This window comes from Cryptosporidium hominis (assembly GCF_000006425.1).
Source record: "Cryptosporidium hominis TU502 chromosome 3 CHRO013137, whole genome shotgun sequence".
Taxonomy (NCBI): Eukaryota; Apicomplexa; class Conoidasida; order Eucoccidiorida; family Cryptosporidiidae; genus Cryptosporidium; species Cryptosporidium hominis.
This window is the reverse complement of record NW_666578.1, coordinates 1-1539: the sequence shown is the minus strand read 5'-3', so window position 1 is coordinate 1539 and position 1539 is coordinate 1. Positions and strand designations below refer to the sequence as shown.

The following is a 1539-nucleotide window of genomic DNA, read 5'->3' as shown; positions in this document are numbered from 1 at the left end:
CAATGAAAGTGATGAAATTTATGAATATGTAAACACGATTTTGAAAAATACACAAGGCGAGTTATGGTCATATGATAAATGCATTAATTCGTATAAAAATGATCAATTTTTTAATCCTTACAAGCCTTCAGTAAATTTGTCTGAGGGACAAAAAATTGATACAGCGGATAGTTTAAATAACAACTGTGAAATGGGTACTTATTTGTCAAGTAATTTTGGGCTATGGGAGTTATATATTCACAATAAGAGTGTTGTACCTGTAATTAGACATTTATCAAATACTTTAACTATGAATGCAAGCAATGCAAAAGTCAACCGACATCTTCATAACTTGAATTATGAAGATTTAATTGGTTTAAGCACAGAAGAAATCTTGGCTCATGAAATAACATCCCCCAACGGTATTTTACATAATTACTCGGCATGTTTTAATAAAGATAAGAAAAATATTGTTCCTTACAACTATATTGAATACAGCAAACTGTCATCTACAAACTTGTTTCAAAACTCAAACAAGTTCTTCACTGACTCTGATGTAGAACTTTTTTCTCTAATTTGATTTAGACAATTTTCACAGCAATATAGTGTTCTGTTATCAAGTTCGCTTATCGAACATATAACAGACATCAAACATACATGTTTACAATGCCCTAATTTCATTAAATGACCATATTCATGCATTATTACTTTTAATATTCGACTATTCATTAAGTTTTTATTATTTTGATATAGCCTATATGCAGATATTATTGCAATTCCTTTTTCTGGGTCGCTTTGACCGAATACATATTCATGATTATTTGTTGGAAATATGTCCAAGCTTGTTATTCCAATTAAAAAAAAGTTGGAATCCATCTGATTTTTTGAATTTTCTGTGATAAATTTATTTTTCATCTTAAGCAATACTTCCAGCATAGAATTTGTAGAGATCTGATGATGGTTTCCTGGATTTGATTGCTCCTTCAAATCTGCATAGTCCTTAAGGCCAGAAATATTACCAACACTACACCTTCCCTTCATAACCAAATTTATATTAGTTTCTGCATGCTTAATAAACTTGATTTCTTTCCCTGTTAAAATCTGAAGGTTTTTCACAATAAATTTGAGGTTATCTATGCTTATAAAGGGCTCAAATGCACCAATTAGAGACAAAAATATCATTTGCCAATCGATTTATTTAGCTAACTTTTCCATTCATTTCTTATAACATCTGAGAAACAAATTATGAAATTTAATTGGGCGGTCTACTGATTTCTTTTTAATTTAACAGGAGATTAAATAAAAAAAATGCGATCAAATGAGTAAAGATTCGATTATCAGCCTGGCTGAAGAGCTGGAAATAATTTCTAAAGATGAGCATGTAATAGTTCACATTTTAGATTTTGGATTTATTTCAACAGAAAGTACAAGGTTTTGCGGACTGAATTCCTTATCAAACAATGATGGGAGCAGTGGGAGTTTGATTTTATTTGAAGATGATCAAGGCGAAGACGAAATAAGTGACAGCTCATCATCCTTTTTTTCAAACCCTGAATCAAA

General features: G+C 30.4%; 2 protein-coding genes across 2 annotated transcripts; one reads left to right on the top strand and one right to left on the bottom strand.

Moving 5' to 3' along the window:
- Positions 1-190: 190 nt before the first annotated feature.
- On the top strand, positions 191-559 carry Chro.30371 (hypothetical protein). Its single annotated transcript, XM_659932.1, has 1 exon — positions 191-559. One exon carries the CDS (start codon positions 191-193, stop codon positions 557-559), a length of 369 nt encoding a protein of 122 aa, XP_665024.1.
- Positions 502-1161, bottom strand: Chro.30369 (hypothetical protein). Its single annotated transcript, XM_659931.1, has 1 exon — positions 502-1161. One exon carries the CDS (start codon positions 1159-1161, stop codon positions 502-504), a length of 660 nt encoding a protein of 219 aa, XP_665023.1.
- Positions 1162-1539: the final 378 nt, after the last annotated feature.